At 30.5% G+C, this 20,139-nt stretch overlaps 1 protein-coding gene across 3 annotated transcripts in view; it reads right to left on the bottom strand.

Moving 5' to 3' along the window:
- The window catches only part of LOC118186300 (paired amphipathic helix protein Sin3a-like), an 88,255-nt gene that overhangs the window by 28,639 nt on the left and 39,477 nt on the right, over window positions 1-20,139 (bottom strand). For all 3 annotated transcript variants that reach the window (XM_085824408.1, XM_085824407.1, XM_085824409.1), the window contains 8 exons: window positions 19,397-19,709; window positions 17,077-17,274; window positions 14,061-14,150; window positions 6,315-6,461; window positions 2,317-2,466; window positions 2,147-2,233; window positions 1,162-1,280; window positions 699-835 (listed from right to left, as the gene is read on the bottom strand). In XM_085824408.1, coding sequence (XP_085680534.1) covers window positions 699-835; window positions 1,162-1,280; window positions 2,147-2,233; window positions 2,317-2,466; window positions 6,315-6,461; window positions 14,061-14,150; window positions 17,077-17,274; window positions 19,397-19,709 — 1,241 coding nt within the window. The remainder of the gene's footprint in view (window positions 1-698; window positions 836-1,161; window positions 1,281-2,146; window positions 2,234-2,316; window positions 2,467-6,314; window positions 6,462-14,060; window positions 14,151-17,076; window positions 17,275-19,396; window positions 19,710-20,139) is intronic.

The raw sequence follows: 20,139 nt of genomic DNA, 5'->3' as shown, positions 1-20,139 counted from the left end.
GGCAAATCACGTAGGTCATCTGGAGGCAGAGCAGACAATCATGGAAGCAGAGAGATGTATGAATACTTCAAGACAGACAATCTCTATGCTACAGAAACAATTCCAGAACTCTGGAACTTATGACTACCTTGGAAAAGCAGTTGCACGCGGTCATCCTCCTAAAGATGTAAATTTTCTGAAATCTGGAGGACAGGAACTTAATGCCTCAAACTGTGGTTAACAATATTCTTGCCAGCATGAAATCACATGATATGCGAGTACTAATTCAGGGGCGATCATATTTTTATGTTAAATTCCTAAGTTATTTTTTTAAACTCTCCTTGTATATTACCGTTTTAGTGGTTTAGGCTACAGTTTTACATCATATGCTATGTTCTTAAATTTCTTCCTTCGCAAAGATGCATTATGATGTTATATATTATTCCTCATAAATTTATAGTTCACAGTTTCTGAGAAATCCATGAATTCATACATGTAGAGATAATTCTGGACATGAGTATATAACAGCTAACACCACAGAAATTACTATTACTTTTTTAAAAAATCACAAAATTAATAGTCAATCACGTCTAACAGGTACTTTATAGACAAAAATAATCAAAATAATGAGAGCTGCAAACTAAGAAAATATTGCAAATGCTAAACTTTAAGCATTTGCATCAATCACAATTTAATAATTTAAAAAAAAAATTACATACCAATTTCAGTAGCAAAATCTCCAACTACTCTTTCCCGTTCCTGAGTCTCAACTTTTTTAGGAACTATTTCAACATTATTATTAGTTTCTTTATAACCCAAAAAATCCTTGAACCATTTAAAAAGATCGGTGTATTTTCTAAAAAAAAATAATAGTTGCTTAGACAATTCACAATACAGTTGCTTAATACAAGTTATATTAAAACTAAAAAGTTAAAGCTAATCATTTTTATGGTTAGTTCAATAAAGTCAACAGGCACGTAAATGATGTTATGGTAAAATTTCAAGTAACTACCACACTTCAAAAAAAAAAAAAAAAAAATTAATGCAAAAATCCATAAGAGTAAATAATTACACAGAGTACATCTACTAACTGCACAATACATAGAGTAAATAATTGGACACATTCATAAAAATCAAAACATATAAAATGTGATTTTACAGAAAATATTTCTACACACTTACGATAGAAATGGAGCGACTAATAAAACCAAATCTGCTCTAGAGATTAGCTCTTGATTGTATATTACCAAACACCTGAGAAAATTCTCATAGACTTCTTGACTTTTTAATGCTTTTCGTACCTATAAAAAAAAAAAGAGATTTACATTTCAGGCTTAGTTCTGCTTGAAATTAAAAAACAGATATAGAAGAAGAAATGAAAATATGACATAAAATCATTTCATCGCAAGTATTTCTAAACTTTTCAGATATAATTTAAATTTTTCATTTCAAATGATTACAAAAAATAATTAGCTTGGGATACTGAAATATGACCAACAGTAGTAAATGCAGCATTTTTGTTTTAATGTTTAAAACTATATATGATTAAGAAATGATTCATATTTTTTCATATCATGAGCTGTGTGATATTTTAATACACAAATTTCTAAATATATCTGTAAATCTTATCACACACACGTAAAATTATAAAAATAATGGATAATTTTAACAGAGATGAGACAGGTGTTTTCTGATTTAAATTTCTTCAGGTGGTGGTTAATCCCAAAACAATATTTCAGTTTTAATAAGTTTTTAATCAAATCATTTGCCCTTTTGAAAATTAAGGATATCACCTTTACATATTTAGTTTGCCAATGAATAAAAATTATCAATAAGAAACACAATTATAAAATTTGTATACCTTGTGTGTAAATGTATAAAATGGCATAAGCAGTAAAAATGCATTAAAAATATAGACAATCAGTATGAGATGGCCATTAGCATTTTCATTCATTAGGAAGAAGTTACTACTGACTGGATCTCTAAACAATTTGACATACAAAGGTCAAGAATCTCCTCTCTGTATATTCCAGTATTCATAATTGCATTAGTAAAAACGTGTTGGCCAATTACCATGATTCCACCATCATTTATCAAAGAATGCAAAATCATTTAATTAGTAACTCACCTTATCAAAAAATGCAAATTCAAATAAATAGTAATTTACCTTATCAAAAAATGCAAATTCATTTAAAGTTCCATATTTGCCAGCTTCTGACAGAGTTACATCTTTCAAACTTGTCATCTTTGGTTTCTATAAAAATATACATATATAATTAAATAAAAATAAATATGTACAGGCAAATTCATCAAAAATTACCCATACCACTAACATACCTTTATTGGAGGAGACGGTAGAGGTGGAGGTGGCCGTTTAATAGCTTGAATTTGTTTTGTTTGATTATTTGTTGGCGCAACTGGTTTCGCAGGCAATGATGGTTTTTTTACGCTTGCACTATTTTCATTATTCATTGATTTAGGAGGTTGCTAGAAATAAAACATTCATTAAATTATTTGACAAGTCTATATGAATTATAAATGAAAAGGTCATTTGAATTTGTTTCACTTATTTGTTAGTGCAAAAATTTAGCAAGCAACGAAGGTTTTTTTTTTAAACTTGCATTATTTCATAAGTCACTGATATACGAGGTTGCTAGAAAAAAAATATGCATTTAACCTTCCAGCACGCGCGTTTGGCAATTTTACATGAGCATGCACGTAGGATTTTTTACGACATCCGTTGTTTTCCCATTTTTGGAACAAAAAACGACAGAAATGAGTTAATATTGATAATAAATTTATTAAGAAATAAAATATTAATATTATTATTGCAAAATACAAATGACATCAACATTCAAATATAAGTAAATTATTTTTAAGTTCGTATGTTAGTGAGATGGAAATGCAATGATGTATTTCATTATAGAAAATTTTAAATTTATTATTTAATAATTATATTTTAAAATCAAAGCTAATTTTAATATTCACCAAAGACAAGTAAAGACAATAAAAAAGGAAAACACCTTGGTAGGAAAAAAAGTATGTTTAGCATTACTTACTTTTGCAAAGAAATTTACTTCTTACTGGTTACAAAAACGCCCTTTAAACTAACTTTAACGCTTTTATTTATTTCTAAAAAATAGAAATAAAAGAAAATAAGGAATGGAAATCGCTATTGTTCTCCCATTCAAAGGTTTCCTTATCTTCCTTTTCTTCATCAGATAATTCTTGACGAATCTGAGCAAAATCAGCTGGTTGCACATATTTTTTTTACTATGAAAACCGATATAAAATTTACAGAGCTAAATGTATTCAAATTAAAATAATACATGGCAATTAATAACACAAAATTACAAAATATTTGGGAATAAAAATATTTTCCGAATTTTAAAACACGACCATGCGCGTGTCGTAACTGTTATGAAAAAGCTGCCACATAATAGCACAAAACCCCAGTTAAAAAAAATCAAATGACTTCCTCTTGGCACATTCCATGATGTGGGGAAGGGTAGAAGCGAGGAATACAAACGACCTTCAGATGCCTCAACTTCAATAGGCGAAAAACATACATTAAAAACTGAATTTGTCGTACATTTTGCACATACGCGCGTGCTGGAAGGTTAATTATTATATGAGTGCAAAAACCATTTCAATTTGTTTTGTTTTAATTATCTGTCAGCACGGCACATTTCATTGATGATAATGATTTCTTAACATTTGGATTCCACAAAACATGGTAGCGTAACAGGTTTTGCAGTCAACAACGATTTCTTTAACTTTGTATTATTTTCATTATTTATTTATTTAGGAGGTTTCCAGAAATAAAATATACATTTTACAAGTCATTAGAAAAGTTGATCTTAAGTTCACTAAAACCTATTGAATGACAGGCCACTGCAAAATCCACAAGATGAATACCACTATATCTAAAATAATAATTTTTACTTCCTCGTACGAAATATCATAATTGTGAGAAATTTCGAGTATCATATGTCAATGAAAATAAACATTCCGACCTCTCTCAAATCTATTTGAATAATGTTTTTACATGACACCTGTACATACAGAGAGAATAAAGGAATTATTTTTCCAAAACAGATTGTAAAATGGATTTAAAATATAGTCAGGAGATTTTTTTCATGACTTATGTATCTCACAAAACTCAAAAATGACTACCCATAGGACCTAGAAATTTTGTATATAGGAAAACTATAACAAGTAGTTGCGTGTGTAAGAGTGTGCATGTGTATGTGTATGTATGTATATATATATATATATATAAACACACACATCTAGATATATCCACTTTGTTAGCCAGTTCGGTGAGCTCACTTTGTTTATTCCTTTAGGTTAGTAAAGGTATATTATGCATTTTTTGCTTTCAAAGTGATTGAATTACTTTGTTCTTATGTTCTGGTTAAGGTTTTTATGCCTTTGGTTAATCTGTATGTATGTGTTTTTGTCTTGCCGTGAAGTAAGAACTGAATTAATTGAATGCGAAATATCTCTCAATCTATGAAATTCAAGAAACTAACTGTACAAGGATGTCTACACAAGATATTTTTTTCAGATAATTATAAACAAAACTTTTGAACTTAAAGGTATAGTAGAACTTCGAAAGTTTGCATACCTTGGGCTTAAGAGTTGACCAGATTGCAGGATTTTGAAGGTCATACCTTCACATTTTGCTTACATTTTACCCTTTCTAATACTTACATTAAATTTGGACCATTCGCACATACAATTAACCCTTTATTTACTAAATGCAGATTACATGGCTCTTGCTGAGGAAGGAGCTTACTTATGGTGGAACAATGGAAAAATTACTATCAGAAGCTATCATTTGTATGAAACTTGGTTACATTATTAAAGTTCTCACGTGAATGTCATTCTTTAATGCCATTTCAATAATGCTCATTTTTCTGCCTTTTATAACATGTTCAGTTTTGAATATATTTAATTTAGGCAACCAAATAAACTACATGAAAATATTAACAGTATTTCTCTTTTAATTACAATATGGGTTTTCCCTTTTTTGCTGTGTTTTTGTAATTGCCCACAAGTTAATTGTAATTCTGTGATAATAAAGGACGCTGTTCCTGTACATGCCCAGTAAATCAAAAGCCAAGTATAACTAATTAAATGATTCCTCAAGAATGATTTAATCAGGATTTCTTGAATACTATTATATTTTTTAATATATTTACACACACAGAAAATGCCAGGACATATGAAAAGGAAAGGATGAAAATTGATGGCGATGCAAAATCTGTTTAAGGAAATAAAGAACTTGTATAAAAACATATGAAAACATTCTATGTTTAAAAAAAATCATATCAAATTAAATTACTTTTAGAATAATTTTTATACCCTTACATTAGGAGGAAAAAATATGCTGATAACAAAACTCCCATATTTTCTTCAAAAGAAATTTCTACACTAGCCTTATAATTAAACTCCACACATATGGTGGATTAATAACACTGATGTGCAGTTTGCAAAAACTGCTAGAGCTGAAACGGTGGATTTATTAAAAGAGTTTTATATCCCTTTGTACCTTTTTCCATTTTAAAAATAAAAAAATTCTCTTGGGTTACTTTTACAAAATCTGTTTAATTACTATTAATGCAATAATGCTCACCCATGGCCTAGAATATTAGTTAACTGATTTGTTTAAACTGGAATTCAATGTTTCAAACGTTGTGGATAAATTAAGCATATTCTCAGAATAAACACAAAATTATTCTAAAAGAACTGAATATACAGCAAAAAATTATTTATATTAAATAAAAAACTAGAGACTTATGATGCTCATTTACTATTAAAAAAGGGCACTGATGAGTGTAAAGAAAATACTAAAAAACCTTCAATAATAAAATAAATTTACTTAAATTACCCACCAGTGTTAGACCTCCAAATAAAAGCATGCTAAGAAAGTTTGATTCCTATTTTAGGAAAGGAAGGTAATGTTTTTAGTATTTCCACACCCATGTACAATTGGCATTATTGCTTTATTATTTACTGCAAATGTTCAGCTTACGTTGGGAGACAAGAGGATACCTACAGCCGATACGGTATTTACAACATAAATTTGCAGCAAGGTTATACCAAAACATGAAATATTCAACACATATTGGCCAAACATGACCTTTTCTGCAAACAAAATGGCTTTTCACCCATGTGCAGACATAGGGTTCAGCTCCATATGGGTAATACATAATAATTATATATTAAAAAGCTACCTAATTAAAATTGGAACATCAACAGTCTTGCAATTCAAATATTTGAGAAACTTTCATTAATCAATATTTTAAATACATAAAAGTAAAACCTACCAATCCTATTAGAACATTAGCAGCTCCATTCGCATCAGGTAAAAATTGTCCGAACTCTTGGAGTAAATCTTCTTGATTTTGAAATAGCTTTGCAACCTGAGCAAATACTTCAGCTTCTGTTAAAGATTTTGTTCCTGAATGCACACCCTTCCAAAAAGTGATTATAAGTTATTCTCACAGAATGAATGCAGCCAATCATCATTTAAAAATATATATAGATAGATATAGATATACAATTGAATAATATATTCTACTTTTACCACTTTGCAACTTCTTGACTAAAACTTATAGTCAAGCAATATTAAGTAAATTTTATTTTTTAGTCCTAAATAGTTTATAAAAATTTTGCCATAAGAATAGCATTACATACTGTACTCCATATATCATATGCATTAAGCTTACCCCAAACCTTAATCTTGAAGTAAAATGAATTTTACATTCATACTGCTACACGTAAATACTCTGCTTGATATGGCCATTAACAGTGCTGGGATGCTATATTGCTGAGCCCAGCTTAAAATCCAGAAGTGGAGAATGTACGGTATCTTGGAAGCACCACTGTACTGAAAGACAGCTAAACTTAACACATTACATATTCAGCATTCCACTTTGCTTCAGTAATTTAAAAAGTGCCCCCCTAAAATTTAGCAATTTATTTTAACCTTGTTTATTCACATTTTAAACATCACAGTCCTTTGAACCTTTTTCCCTCCAGTTACTAATTTCCACACATAATATACAAAGCAATAGATCAACTCCATATTGCAATAAATAAACAACACAGGATCATCAAAAAGATATTTTAAGCAGTTTTACAATAGAAAAAGGTCCTTGTGACAATTTTTATTAGAAAATAAGAAGTGCCCCCCCCCTACAAAATAAGCTTCATCAGTTACCTTTCAGATAATAAAGAATGTTTCCAACTAGACATCAGGAATCATGATGCGACTGTACAAAAAGGATCATTTTGCAAGTGGCTGTTTCCCAAAACAGCACTAAAAAACTATTTTGCAGCTACAACAGATTTAAAATGCCATGTACTAAGACACACACTGCATGTTTTGTTGCCTAACTGCTATCTTGATATAAATCAAACCACTACCTTTAAGGTTACCTATCCTAAACTAAGAACTTTTTGGTATAAAAACTCATAAGACTCATACATAATAAAATGTAGTATAATCTGATGTGTTTCTCAATATTTAAAATAAATGTATACTGTTAAATATACTACACAGTTATTCAAAAATTCACTTAAAAAATAAAAAAAATCTGAAAGGCTTCAGACTTAAACATGTTCAAAAAGAATCTTTTAAACATAGCTTATCAGTACAAATTTATCAATACAGGCCCAGGTCGACAACAGAAACATTTTATAGGATACTAGATCAATATCATTTACATTATACGTCAATAACATTATGTGTCTACATCTTCTGCGTATTTCAGAAGTAAAAAATATTAAAGTATGTTAATACAAATAATAATAATATAATATATAGTTTAGATAAGTTCTGGCAACAGTGAGTGTTGTCGTCATCAGGAGATCGTGCTTCGCGATACTGTCCTTCCAAAAAAAAAAAAAAAAGCTATAGTTTGTAATTCCAATAAAAGCATCGTATTTTTGCTCTGCTGTTTGTTTTCTCCATTTTTAGAAATACCTTTTTAGGTTATGTATTTTTAAGAAATACTTTTTTAGGTTATGGGTCAAGCAAACTCCCATATTGCGTCAAATGTTTTGAATTGGTGTTTTCTCGAAGAAACGGAACTCGTTAAGCCTAATCAAGTAAGTGTTTTGTTTTCGTTATAGCAATTGAAAGTTGTTTAGAAATCAAAGTATAGAATTATCTAAGGTCCAAGTAAAGCCTTTATCAGGTGAAAGCGATTGGCTTATATGGAAATACAGGATAAAATTTGTTTTAAATTATCATCCTGGTGCTTTAGAAATTATAGAAGGAACTATAGTGAAACCAGAAATTCTTCCTGTAGATGCTCCGATTGCTGAACAAGAGAAATATAATGAAGCTGTTAAGAAGTTTCAAAATGCAAACACTAGTGCTATGATGGTATTAACGAATTCCATGACGGAAGAAACTCTGCAAAAAGTTATGAGATTTCAGACTGCTAGAGAAGTGTGGTTGGAATTACATAAGTTATTTGAAGCATCATCAGAAAATCAATTGTATAATATATGCATGCAATTTTTTCAATTCAAGTGGAATGAAAAAGATAATATGGCGGCTCATCTTTCCAAATTAAAAAACTTATGGAATGAGTTGAATTCAGGACTTGAAAAGAAAAATGAAAATAAGTTACCTGACATGCTACTCAATTGCAAGATTTTAGATGTCTTACCAGAACAATACCATTTGTTTAAGTCAAGTTGGTTACTCTTGGGTGAAGACAAAAGAACAGTTGATGAGTTAACAGCACAGCTTTGCTCTCATGAAAGAGAATTTAAAAGTCATGAGAAAGGCAATACAAATGAACAAGCGGCATTAGTAATGTCAAAATCTGAAAAACAAAAGCAATATAAAAAAAGACAAATTCAGAAGAAAATCAAGAAAAAAAGATATTTGCAATTATTGCAAAAAGAAAGGACACTGGGTAAAAGATTGTAAACAGTGGATTGCTGATGGAAGACCACCCAAGAATAGGTTGACGAAAACCAATGAAGGAAATACAGGCAGTGTAATACTGATGTCCATTGACGAAGAGGCTAAGACTGATCAAACATCTTTTTGGATTGATAGTGGAGCTACAAGACATATCATGAATTGTTTCACATACTTTACTGACTTTATGAAGTTTGATAGTCCCTGTAACATCAAGGCTGCTGGAAAAGAAACTTTAGTTGCTCTTGGTAAAGGTACAATATGTGTCAAAACAACTATTGGTAGTAAAATCCAAAGAATTTACCTTAAAGATGTTTGGTATGTCCCTGAGATAAACAGAAATTTATTTTCTTTACTTGCTGCTCAAGATAGAAATCCAAATAGTAAATTTATTTCAACAGTTACAGAATGCTGGTTAAAGGTTAATGGTCAAGTAGTGCTTTTTGGAACTCGCAAAGTATATGGTACTTTATACAAGGCAGCTATCGAACCTATTATGCCTGATAAAATTATAGAAGTGCATGCTGCTGAAGCAGACAATTCCTTGTTAGAGTTATATCATCAGAGATGGGGGCATCAAGATAAACGTCACATTAAGAACATGCTTGAGAAAGAATTAGGAATTAAAATCCCATTTGAAAGAAAATTTTGTGAACCATGCATTTTTGGCAAAGCACACCGTTTACCATTTGGCATAAGAAAGCCAGCCAGCAAGCCTGGTGAATTAATCTCAGCTGATGTCTGTGGACCTTTTGATGAATCTTTCCAGAAGAAAAGATACTTAGTTGTGTTTAAAGATAGCTACACAAAGTTTCATTATGGGTATTTTATCAAGGAAAAATCTGCTGTTGTAAATATGTTACAACACATGCTTGCACACGCTAAAATTTTAGGACATCCAGTCAAATAATTTCTCAGCGATAATGGAGGCGAGTTTGACAATGACAAAGTGCGTGCTATTTTTCATTCTGAAGGTATAACTCAAAGACTAACAGCACCTTATTCTCCTGAACAAAATGGCTCTAGTGAAAGAGACATACGTACAATAATCGAAATGGCAAGAACATTTAAGTACTCAAATTCTGACGCTCATTTTCCTGCAGCAATGTGGGCTGAACTAGTCAACACTGCCATATATGTACTAAACAGAACTGGCAAATCATCAGTAGAAGGCATGAGTCCTTATGAGCTATGGTTTAAAAAGAAACCTCGAATTAAGCATCTTCGTATAGTAGGATCTGTGTGTTATGCCCATATTCCTAAACAAAGAAGAAGGAAAATGGATAATAAGGCTACAAAAGCTTATTTAATTGGTTATGATGGAGACGAAAGATACCGATTATGGATCAAAGAAACCAATAGTGTGATCTGTTCACGGGATGTTATATTTAACGAAAAGCTCACATATTGTGAAGAAAGGGTGCAGTTACCTATTCAAGATCAAGATAGCCTAATTTCTGGCTCTGAACATCAACAAAATTCAGAAAAAGATAAGTCAGAAAAGTTTCTTTGTGAAGAAGATAATTCAGAAAAAGAGTACAACAAAGAAATATCTGGAAATGTATCAGAAGAATATTCTGAAAGAGAAGAATGTGAAGATATTAATTTGCAAAATAATGCACAGTCAAGATTCCTAAGCGATAGAGCTGACTTGAGAAAGCCAAAGCGTTTTGAAGATTATATAATGATAAGTGAAGCTTTTATTATTGATTCTGAAGAACCTGAATCTTATGAAGAAGCGATCAACTGTAAGCAAAGTGTTAATTGGAAAGAAGCTATGGATTCAGAGATGAAATCATTGACAGAGAATGAAACATGGAGTTTAGAAAAATTACCAAAAGATGCTAAAGCTATACCATGCAAGTGGGTTTATAAGATCAAAAGGAATCCTAATGGATCTATTGATAAATCCAAGGCTAGACTTGTTGCCAAAGGATGTACTCAACGTTTTGGAGTTGATTATGATCAAACGTTTAGTCCAGTAACAAAGTTAGGAACTATTCGTTCAGTTTTGAGCATCGCAGCCAATGAGAAAATGCATCTTTCTCAGTTTGATGTCGGTTCAGCATTTTTATATGGAAAACTTGAAGAATCTATATACATGCAGCAACCAGAAGGATATAGTGATGGTTCGAAGAAAGTCTGTAAGTTGAAACGCAGTTTGTATGGACTTAAACAATCATCACGCTGCTTGAATAAATATTTTGGAGATTTTGTCTCACAGCTGGGCTTTAAGACAAGTGAAGCTGATCCATGCTTATATATAAGAAACAATAACGGCAAGAAGCTAATCGTATGTTTATATGTAGATGATGGTTTAGTAGCATCAACAGATCTACAAGAATCTGAAAAATTTCTCAGAGAATTGAAGTCGAGATTTAGAATCACAACTAAACCAGCAGTATACTTTCTTGGACTTGAAATTAAACATCTTGAAGATGGAAGTATTAAAATTAGTCAGCAAGCTTATGCAAGAAAAATTCTTCAAAAATTTGGGATGAAAGATTGCAAGCCAGTGTCAACTCCTATCCTGAAGGAAGGTCTAACTGAAAAGAAAAAGGAAGATAAATCAAACAGAGAAATTTTTCCTTATAGAGAAGCTGTAGGAGCTTTAATGTATCTTATGTTAGGCACAAGACCAGATTTAGCTTACTGTGTTGGCATTCTATCACGTTACCTAGAAAATCCTTCGAAAGATGATTGGAAAAAAGTGAAACGTGTATTCAGATATATAGCAGGTTCTCTAACTAAAGGTGTTACATACAAGAATAAATACAAACCAGGAATTCTAGAATGTTATAGTGAAGCAGATTTTGGAGGCTGTCAAGAAACAGGAAAATCAATGAGTGGAGTAGTGATATTATATAGTGGTGGAGCTATATCATGGATTAGCCAAAGGCAATCAGTTGTCGCAACTTCGAAGACTGAAGCAGAAGTAATTGCAGCTAGTGAATGTTCTAGAGAAGTAATTTGGTTAAAGCAACTATTTAGTGATGTAACCAAGTTACGTAAAACTCCAGTAATTCAAGTAGACAACGCCGCTGCAGTGAGACTGTCACAAAACCCGGAGTTTCATCGACGCACAAAACACATTGATATCAAGCACTTTTTCATACGAGAGAAAGTTCTAGAAAAGGAAATCATTGTGCAGCAGGTACCTACAGAGGCGCAAGTTGCTGACATAATGACTAAACCTTTATTTAAACCGAGACTGTTAATTCTTTGTGACAAGATGGGACTTTTGTGACTCTTTTCTTTTAATTTATTATTATTATTTTTTTTTTACAAGGGGAAGTATTAAAGTATGTTAATAAAAATAATAATAATATAATATATAGTTTAGATAAGTTCTGGCAACAGTGAGTGTTGTCGTCATCAGGAGATTGTGCTTCGCGATACTGTCCTTCAAAAAAAAAAAAAGCTATAGTTTGTAATTCCAATAAAAGCATCCTATTTTTGCTCTGCTGTTTGTTTTCTCTATTTTTAGAAATACCTTTTTAGGTTATGTATTTTTAAGAAATACTTTTTTAAAAAATATATGTATAACAATGTTCTATAAAAATATTGAATGCTTTTAATCAGATATATCATGAATTATTGGCATTTTTATTTAAATCAACCAGATTAAAAGGGGGGAATTACTAAAGAACTGCATCTACTGTTTTTTTAATATAAGTTACTCATTAATAGCAGACATTAAATTTGAAAGATAAATATTTTCTTACATTTTGCTGAACGGCAATAGACTTAAATGAAATGTGAAACAATGCAAAAATGTGTTTCAACGTTTTTGGGCTAATAATTTCCATTTTTAGTATCAAATACGAAAAAAAAAAAAAAAACATTATTATTATTATTATTATTATTTTCCCCCTTCAGAGTTCAATTTTGAATTCCCCCATGCCCTTGCTGACCAGTTCCAATATATGCAATAGGTTTTGACAAGTGAATCCAATACCTAATAAATTTTTTATGCCTACTCTTTTTAGCATTTATCACTATAAAAACTTAAAACATTAGGTAATCCTATTACATAATGTTTTAGTAATAAGAGATAGGATGTTTTAATATCAGTATGCAACTTAAAAGTTCACAAACTTTAATATAAATGGTCACATCCTTATTTTACAGACAATTTTATTTTTTATACATATACTATTAACTTTACGATTAATAAATTATAGCAAGATTGTCTTATTTGCAGAAGACAAATAAATAGAATAAAAAAATTCAATACATAAATTTAAAAATATATACTCCTTGATGGATTTGTGTAACATGGAAATGGACTGGGATATCATGACTGACTCTTTATAATGTTCCACAGATCTTCCACCTTCTAACACATTTAGCATAGCAGATCTCTGCACCAAGACTCACAGAGCACAGATTAGAATTTCTTCCCTACTACCGATCACCGTGTTTGGTAGTCTGCCCTTGATTGCATATGAGTACTTTGCTGAAAATTAGACATTTACTGAAAGAGCAAATACTAAATTATTATTTTTTGGGGGAGAGGGAGGGTTAAAGCAAATATTAGTTATAATGAGAGTTTGGGGTTCACTGAAATGCACAGCACATGTAACTAATCAGAGCATTCTTTCCGTCCCCAAAGTACCCTTAGTCATAAATGTATGAGAGCTCGTTTGCAAGGATTCAAAATCACTTCAAATAATCATCAGTGTTTTACATGACCACATGTGGCCTTAAACGTTAGCCCAAAGGGGGATTTATGAAGATTCTGAATATCTTAATGGAAGAATTATTCTACTTGTATGAAGTATGCTACCAACGCCAGAATTGTTTAAGTAATAAACAATATGTGCATTTACATTAAATAAAAAAAAAGTTTTTTTTAAGCCTTATTGGTTCTGAAAAATTGATTTCAAAGTAGACCCTTAAAAATATCTACATTAATGTTAGCTTCGCTTAAACGTCTCGCTTCCATAAAAATGATTCATAACCATAAATCAGTCCAGAAGCAATATGAACTAATGTTAAGAAAAACATGTAAAAAAGGTGCTCGTATTAAATAGAGCAAGCCAACTGTAATACCTAATATGGCAAAAATTAAATGATTTCTTTATGTATATATACATAAACATACTTAGAAAAATAAACAAGGACTTACATCTTTTTTCAAATTTGTTTGTTCTTGTTGATATGTATGAAGAATTCCCAAGAATTGTTTATAAATATCTGGTTGTCCTTGAAAACGATTCTGTGAAAAAAAAATAATTCTATCAATAGATACATGTCCAAACAAAACAGAGAACGATAAAGTTTCTAAACATTATGGTATAATAAATGCACACCTCTTAACATTATCAAATTGCTAAAGTCCCGCTCGTTTGTATACAAAAACGTGGGAAGTATATCACTTATTGTGATTAACAAGTTGGTTAATTTGGTGATCAAATTTTATTTGCCAAAGTTTAGCCAAAGCATTATAGATACTGAAATAAAGTTGGTAAATAAGATAAAGTCACCAAATAAGGTCAAAATAAATTACAAAAATCATCAGAAAAATGTTGCCAAGTAAGGGATTATGTAGCCAAAGAGCTTGGTTTCAATCTTAGTCAACCATTTAGAGATGGGCAAAAAAGCAACCTGAGTTTGGCTAAGATTTTGAGAAATTTTTCTTTCTTCCTGCACCTTTAAATAAAATAATACTAATAATAAAACTATGCCAAACTAAAGTACTTTTTTGCCTAATTTCACATTTGCATGTTCTCTTACATTGAATGAAGGATGCCCTCCGAATATTAAGATTAGGAATACAGCATTGGTTAAACACATTATGAACTGTTTATATAAGTTCATAAGCAAATTTTAGCATTTCATCAATTGAAATTCTGTGAATGTATTTATTATATGTTTCTTGTTGTATTCTTATTTCTTATTAAATTAGTTAAATTTCATTGGTGTTCTGAAGGATATTTTTTCTTGTTTAATGCTATCAAAATAGTTGTGGACAAACCTGGTCACATTAAACGGTAACTATTGTTATATATAAACTCTAAATTTCATTTCAATTATAAGAATGGAATTAGCTGCCCAGACGTTATAGTGGTTAGGGGAGCCTGACTGCAATATCAAAGTGTCCGGGTTCGAATGTAAAACTGTCTAAAAATAGGAGGTAACGGTGGCCGCCTATTAGGCACTTCCATAATAAAATGGTCACTGTTTCGCCTTAGGAGTGGCCAATGCCGTTACAGGCAAGTGCCTGCCATTTGTAAAAAAATATATATATATATATAATAAAAATGGAATTATTTGAACACTTTTTACCTACTTTAACAAAATTAAAAATTCAAAAATATAATTAATCCTCTAATCACTTTGCAAATTATTCATTATATACCATCTCTACTCCCAATCCAAGCCATTTTTATAATATACTCCCCCACACTCTTTTCACAAGTGAAAATCATTCTTGTCCAAGAATAAAACTTCATAAAAATCTGATGTGCACACCACTTTTCGCTTGTACAGAATACTAAATTATACACTTTTTTTTTTTTTTTTTTTTTTTTTTTTTTTTGCTGTATTTCATTTAAACTTATTTCCTCGAATTTCATCAGAGATATACTTCTCATTCAATTAATTCAGTTCGCACTTAGCAACAAGGCAAAAATATACAAAACCTCAAAATATCTTAAAAATTGAAAAATGTAGAAAAATCTTTAAAAAAAAACAGAAGGTTTTCAGATTCAACCGCAATATCACACACACACACACACAAAAAAAAAAAAAAAAAAAAATATTATATCAACACTAAGGAATAAATGTGATTCTTGCATGAAGACCATACTGTCCAAGTTTTTATTATTTTTATTCACATCTCGTACATAAACCTATTAGACTGACATATAATCCAAGTATAATTAATCAGGGGGTCTTGCTATCATAGCAGGAAGCATGTTCTTTTTCTATATTATCTAAAGCATAAAATATAATAATTTCAAAAATGTAACCTTAATTTCTGAGCTGAGTTACATTTCCTTGTAACATTACACTAGTTCACTTAGAGCTTGATATGGTTTACTCATGCAGTGTTACGTTTACTAAATTTTTTTGATAACATAATAATACTGCATTTAAATTACTTTCAAAGTTTTTTATATAGATTTTACATACGTTTGTTAAACTGGATGGCATCAACAATGTGCCTAAAAACAAACTTTTCAAAAATTTTAAATTTCTAGAAAAATTTTGGAACTTTCTGACTTCAGACTATATTTAAGCAGCAATTTCTATAGACACACATCAAAAGTATGCAAAAATAGATTAAAAAACAAAAATTAACAACTGGCAGCTGCATGGAACAAAAATGCCTTACTGGGGCACAAGTATAAAATATACAACTCTCAAAATTCAGGATTTCACTCTAGATTTTTTTAAAAGTCTCCATTGTTTTTTTGAGTTCATAAGTTACCAATTCATGCAAAATTTTACAATTATTTTATATACCGCTACTGAAATGGTTAAACATTCACCTTCTTGGCTTATTCCTGCCTTATTTCTCAAAAGGCAGCACGTAATAGTTTTGTCTTATTGTAAATTATTGTCTCTCATATACCATTACCAGCAGACTGTTTTCACGTTATCCAAATCAAAAATAATTTCTCAACATGCTCTAATATCTCTGATTTGTGTTTGGTAATTGATTTCAGCCTCTTTGCAATATTAGCCAATTTAATAATGTCTGTTTTTCATTATAAAGATACTGTTGTTTTCGGCATTCACAACAGTCAGGTCCAGAATACACATATTATCTCCATACTTTTAAAAATTTCCTTTTCATTTCCATGGTGATCCTAACTCTCTTCTTCATTGCTTGACTCTTCTCAGTAACTTTAATCATTGTTAATGAAAAAATGACCAAATAATAATTCTAAAATCCAAAAATGTGGCAATATGACAAGTTTAAAAACTTCAAAACCGCACAAGGAAAAATATTCAATATTGACATAAATTTAATCACACTTCTTTCAATCTCAGAAATATTTTGGTACATAAAATATTACATGCAATAGAAAATCTTAAATGCATCAGAACTCCAGCAATTTACTGTTAAAATTTTTCTGCAATCCTAATGATTCGTTTAGAAAATAAATTGAAATAAATAAATAAAAATCAATTACTTTAATCTTGTTCACATAGTTAATGGCATGATTAAACTCCACAGGCTGATTGGCTTGAGGTGCACTGTTAGGGCTATGGACACCAGATGATCCACCACTGGACTGAGTATGGGCAGGAGAATTTTGGTTATATGCATGTTGATTCTGCGCACTTGAATGAGATTGACTGTTAGCAACAGGTGTAGAATGGGAAGATGACTGAAAAAAATATTCTTTTTTAGAACAAACTTTCATACAAAGGCTATTTGAGATCTCTGAAATATATGAAAGTATGTGCCAAGCAATTTTCAGTAGAAAGTTACATGCATCAATGATCTCTACCCACTACTTTCAAATCAAATATATTGTTCTTATGATAGTGTTCTAGTTTTCAAAGTAAGAAATGAGATGTTTCTAAAGTTGTGTCATTCTATTCCACCCTTGCTCATTGAAATAATTAATGAAATATTTCTTATGTTCAGAAAATTTTTATTGCAGTCCGAATGAGCTGATGATAAAAGTAGTCTCTCTAGAAGCTTATATATGTTGTCTCTAGTTATTTTGTTGGTATGTTTAAAGTTTGCACATATACCTTTCTAATGAAAAATATTTTGCCACATATTACACTTTAAAGGAAAAAATTTGAAATTTCTTCCCCATATCAGCTTTCTATAAAAATTTATATGATTTAAATAAAAAATTTCTATTCACCATATCAGATACTCTAATAATAATTTATACAACTACTAAGTGGGAAAAGTGAACATGCTGTATATTCACTTTTTCTTTCATAAACTTAAACTCACAACTAAATGTTTCAATTAAATTCAGATATCCCAAATTTTAATGTTAAAAAATTACATACACACACATGCACATATACATGTATGTGTATGCACATATACATGTGTGTGTATGTGACACTATAAAAAATGACATAATGCTGAAGATTTTTTTGACCATGACAGGAAGAGATAATTACAGACAGACAATTCTTTACAGCATAGTCATCATTCGTTCCAGGGAATTAAAATTTGATTTGATGAGCAGAAATAAAATTGTACATAACACTTCAAGTTCTGGCTAATAGACTCACATGGTTCTCTGCAAAATTTATTTTAGTCCTTGAAATGAACCAAAAATGTATTTATTCTCATAGCTAATGAGGTTATTTTGTCATCACTGTAAAATCTTAAAGCCAATGACCATTTTTCTTAAAAATACTTGTTCTTTTTTTAATTCATAAGGTATTTAATTCAATATTATATGTGGATCTGTATGTTACAGGTGTTATAGGCAAGGTAATTAAAGAAAACTATTACATATTTTATTAAATTTTAACATAAAGTTAATGTAATTATTAATAGCATTAAAATAGCATTAACTCATGCTCCAGGTGTTATCTACTCTCGCATTATATTTAATGACCAGGGCTAGCATTTTTTTTTTTTTTTTTTTTACATAAACTGTCAAAATTTAGTTCCACTGATGTTATCTGCAGTGGCATTTCACATTTTGCTTTTAATTTGTTTCCTTTAGTGAGAGGCATACATGTCATATAAATTTCACTGCAAACGTGAATCTATTTTCATATACACTCATAGAACAATTGGGGGATAAAAAAACATTCTCCCACATGTGTCGCTGATATCACATTACAAATGCTAGCAGCCTATACATGAAGCTTGTGATTAATTTTCAAAGATAACTAAATTCATGTTATATTTTTTTAGTTAATTGAGTGCAAAATTTAGCATGAGTGCTTTTTTGGGGGGGGTGCATATGTGTGTTGACTTAGAACTCAGAGGTTTGGGGGACTGAAGACCACTGATGAAGAATAGCGATTAAATTTTTCTAATGTAGCTTTCAGCCACACAAAAACACTTCTGCGTTTCATTTGAAAATCCCAAAATGAAATAGTATTTTATTAGAACTGGAAAGATGCTGCAACAAAATATTATGGAAAAAAAATTAGTATGGGATACTGAATATTCAAATGTTTGAGCATTCTTTTCTTGAGAGCCGTTCAATTTTTCTTCTTCAGTTGGTAAGAGCTCACACTGATAGAACACTATCAACTACAATTGGAAATTAAACACTGCAAAACTGTCCAATAGAATAACTACATACATTCTTAATCATTAATTTCTGTACTTATTTTAATTTTTAATTTACTTTGATTTCCTGAAATAGCCTTCCCCACCATGAAGGTTTTATATACCTTTAGTGTTACCATCTACAATTATATTTCAAACCAAATGCCATCCCATTAACTTGATTAAACAAAGCTATCAAGTCTCACCAGAAGTATACTTTAATAAAAATAAAAAACACGACTTACTTTGCTCATAGCGTTGCTGGGTGATGTGTGTGGTGAATTTGTATGACTTGCGTGGTTTGACTGTGAACCGTGGGTGGGATGAATAGTTTGTGTAGTACTTGGTGGACCAGTAGGATGAATGGTTAGTGATGTTGGCCCAGTAGTTCCACCTCCTGAACCAAGATTGGTACCTGGTATGCTAACCTGTACTTGCTCATTGGGTTGTACTTCAATTCTATAACCCGGAGGTAAAAAAGTGTTAAAGCCGACAATTAACTCAGGATGACCTCTGAAGAGATTAGAGACACGTTGAATAACTCCAGGTGTATCGATGCTGAAATAAAATACACAGCAAAATTTGCCCATTATTTGAAAATATTACCAACACATATCTACAATAGATTTAAACACTTGCATATTCTTCGGTAGGCAAATCCAAGTACTTTATTCTCTGGCTTATTATTTGAGGTCTTAAGTTAAAAGTCTTTTATGCCAGGTATGACTGCTTATTTTACAAAGTTTATTTTTATATATATCTATTACATTTCTAGATAATCACATGCATTATAATGAAACATTCACAGACTTAGTAGAACTGACTGACTAACATGGATGTGAATAAACTACTTCAAAGTGATTGGTATTAATGTGATAATGTTATTAAGTTTCATTTCAATTATTTACACTTTTACAACAAACATAAAATAAAGTTTATGAATTTTTGCTTTATATATGTATGTCAGAAATTGTCAATTGTAGTTGCA

Source organism: Stegodyphus dumicola, chromosome 9 (assembly GCF_044657685.1).
Source record: "Stegodyphus dumicola isolate Sdum_Otavi_A_Nest chromosome 9, ASM4465768v1".
Classification (NCBI taxonomy): domain Eukaryota; kingdom Metazoa; phylum Arthropoda; class Arachnida; order Araneae; family Eresidae; genus Stegodyphus; species Stegodyphus dumicola.
Note: the sequence above shows the minus strand (reverse complement) of the source record. Positions and strands in the feature narration are given on the sequence as shown.